The sequence below is a fragment of the Primulina huaijiensis genome, chromosome 15, assembly GCF_012295235.1.
Source record: "Primulina huaijiensis isolate GDHJ02 chromosome 15, ASM1229523v2, whole genome shotgun sequence".
Classification (NCBI taxonomy): domain Eukaryota; kingdom Viridiplantae; phylum Streptophyta; class Magnoliopsida; order Lamiales; family Gesneriaceae; genus Primulina; species Primulina huaijiensis.
Genome location: NC_133320.1, coordinates 16,715,384 through 16,718,683, shown reverse-complemented (window position 1 = coordinate 16,718,683; position 3,300 = coordinate 16,715,384). Strand labels below are relative to the sequence as shown.

The 3,300-nt window shown below is 37.3% G+C and overlaps 1 protein-coding gene across 1 annotated transcript; it reads right to left on the bottom strand.

The window, feature by feature from the left end:
• On the bottom strand, nt 1–3,033 carry LOC140959926 (cytochrome P450 734A1-like). Its single transcript, XM_073417982.1, has 5 exons — nt 2,633–3,033; nt 1,974–2,197; nt 1,599–1,843; nt 1,046–1,433; nt 1–564 (listed from the first exon to the last, which is right to left on the bottom strand). Exons 1-5 carry the CDS (start codon nt 2,943–2,945, stop codon nt 139–141), a joined length of 1,596 nt encoding a protein of 531 aa, XP_073274083.1. The 5' UTR covers nt 2,946–3,033; the 3' UTR covers nt 1–138.
• Nucleotides 3,034–3,300: the final 267 nt, after the last annotated feature.

Here is a 3,300-nt window from a genome sequence, read left to right as displayed (position 1 = left end):
AATTCAACGACGTGAGTTAGAAAAATAAGTGGCAAAGTTAGAATTTTAACGTTTTCTAAGTTAGACGTGTACAAGTGTAAACAAAATGGCACATCTGGTTCTCACATCTCACGCGATTTGACATAATTAAATTTCTTTTTACAATTTCCGAAACACAATGGGTGCACCATGTTGAGGGTGTAGAAGCATTTGAACCGAAGGCGAATGTTGATAAAACGGCGAAAGCTCGAACGAGAAGCGTTGTAGTATCATGGCCACAGCTAGTTTCGCTTGTAATATGGCTAGGTTCTGGCCAATGCAACGTCGTGCACCCAACCCGAACGGCATGAATGCCATCGGATGCTTGGCCGCGTGGGCGACACCTTTGATGAATCTAGCGGGGTTGAACTCGTGCACGTCGTGGCACCAGAGAGTCGAGTCGTGATGAATGGCTAGGATGGGGATAAGGAGCTCAGTCCCTCGCAAGATGTGCAGATTTCCTAGTTGTGTATCCACTTCGGCTCGTCTTATTATGGCTACCGCCGGTGGATATAGTCTCAATGATTCGTTTAGGATCATTCCCATCTGCAAAAGATTTTCCATGGTTAATTAAATTTTAACTAATTTAAGTCAAAATTCAATCATTTAATGTTTGAATTATTTTCTTATATATTTCTAGTAATCATTCTAACGATAAGGTTTTGCACATCCAACACATGCTAAAGTCGGGCTTTTCATTAAGTACCATTTCCAAGACAAATTTCATTCTCTAAATATATACTTTATATTATATATTAAAATTGGGCATAACAGTGGAAAAAAACTTGGGATCATGCTATTTTTTAAAATATTTGAAATACGACTCCCTCTATTCACTACTGGAATACCCCAAACATCCATTTCTTATTAAAAGGCATGTGTCATTTTTACAATTCATATTTTAATTTTCTTNAAAATAGATAAAATTAGGACCTTAATATCAGATTAGATTATTAAAACATCCACTAATAATATGATATTTAAATATAATAATTAAAAAAAAACATAATAATTGCGTTTGGCTTACCATTTTTAGCTTTGGGAGATCATGTTTAGAGGGGGTGTCACGTGAGCCACACACCCTCAAGACCTCCTCACGTGCCTGTTCCTGCCACTGGGGATGCATGGCTAGCAGGACAGTGGCCCACGTCAGCAGATTCGACGTCGTATGCAGGCCTGCGAAGAAAATGGTCTTGCACTCCTCAACGATGTCGTTTGGCGTTATCCGCGGATGCGACAACTCCTCGCTGCCTTTGAGACACGCTTTTATCATCATTGACAATAAATCGTTAGGACATTCGTCTGGCTCACACTGAGTAGTCGCGTTTCTCCTTTCATCGATCAGTTTCAGTAACGACTTCCGGATTTCTTTTTCCAATCCCCAACATTTCCTGTTCTTCTCCGTTGGCAAATACCTAAATCATACCATATGTTATAAAATGTCACGAGGGTTTTCGCGCATTAATCCGGCGACTTCGCCGATGAGACCATGTATGTTATACAATTAGTCCATGTCTTGGAAGGTTTTTTATTTTATTTTATTTTATTTAACGAAAAGTAAAATATTAATCGATATATACCTATAACCCGGAACGAAAAACTTCTGGTAGGCTTCGTTGGCATGGCACAATTGTTGTGCTAGCAATTCAAAAATGGCTCTCCCGTCCTCGAAGCTGCTCCCGAATGTGACTTTTGTAATGACATGTTCCACTATATTTTTGAACCAATTGGGAACATTTATTTCAAATTTGCCCAAATCTGACATCTTATCTGACAATCCCATCAGTGCTTCCTCCATGCTTTTCGCCATCATTGGTATCATCAACTATGACGACACATACAACAACACACATAATTTGTTTGTTTGCAACTTGTGTCACTTGATATATATCTCATCTCTTACGACAAAATTTCAAATTTGAGACTGAGTGTCAATTGATAGTTAGTATTATTACCTTAAGATTCTTAGTGTGGAAAGCAGGTTGAATGATCTTTCTGTGGTGAGCCCATTTTTCTCCTCTGAGACTCAACAAACCATCACCTTCAATTTTCCTCAGAAGTGGGGGGGATTCATTTTTCTCAAATAGTTCTGATTTCAATACAAAAATCTCCCTAACAAGGGCTGGATCAGACACTGTGAGACGAGGTGTTGGTCCAAACCACACAACGAACATCGAACCTGTCGTAAATCAATAATTAATTAAGCCGCCATTACCATAAAATAATGAAACTTTAATTTAATAATATTTTACTCGAAATTTTCTCCACTAATTCAGAGATGAAATATGATGTTTACCAAAAAGAGGTAAAAGAAAAAGAAAGTGATTGTTTCATCATGTTGTTTGAAGAAAATTGGATAGTGTAGACCCTACAATACACACACAAGGACAAGCAATGTTCCTCTCATTTCCCCTATTTTAGACACTATGCAATATGCAATTTTTATTTTCATATTGATTGCTACACTAATTATGTGTTTCCCATATATTTTCATTTTAAAAAATAAAAAACAAAAATGTAAAACACCTAATTAGAATTTGGACAGCGGTAAGTAATTTTTAAAAAATAAAAATAAAAAGAAGAAGAAGAAGAAGGAAGGGATAAAATGAGATACCGTAAATTTTCTTCCAATGATGATAGAAGGAGAGAACTCTCGGTACTATGTTGTGGGAGAAGGGCATGGATTGAGATGAAGCAATTGAATTCAAGCTAGCAAGCTCCTTCATGTTGCCTAACAGAAGTTGGTAGTCTGGGCCCTTGATCCCTTGTTTCTTGAAATGATTCCCAATTTTTCTTGGTGTCCACCATAGATGAATCACGATTTTTAGCACTAAAACTGGTATAGTACATGAGATCAAAAGCAAGCAGAACAAATGGGAGCAATCTTTCATATTTTCTTGAATGGGTATTGGAGGGTGAATTACCATGTAATTGGTTCGGCTGGGTTGTGTTGGCTTTTTATACAAGAAATGAGGAAAAGTTGAGGTTTCTTTCTTGTCTGTGTTGCAGCATAATGGCGTGAGAGACCAATGGGCCTATTAATTAATGCACTCGAGTCGACCGGATTGGAGTTCCACTATTGTTTTCTAAATTCGAAAAAGGAGTTTAAGCGCTTGGTTGGGTACGCGTTTCTCGACTTGACAGAGCCGGTTCGTGTGTTTTTCGAATAATTATTAGATCGATATTAACAATATCAGTTTTTTGAGACAAGAATGGATATGTGATGAAAGACTAGTTAGCATTTTTTTTTCATATTTTTTTTATTGTTATCGATAAATTCAC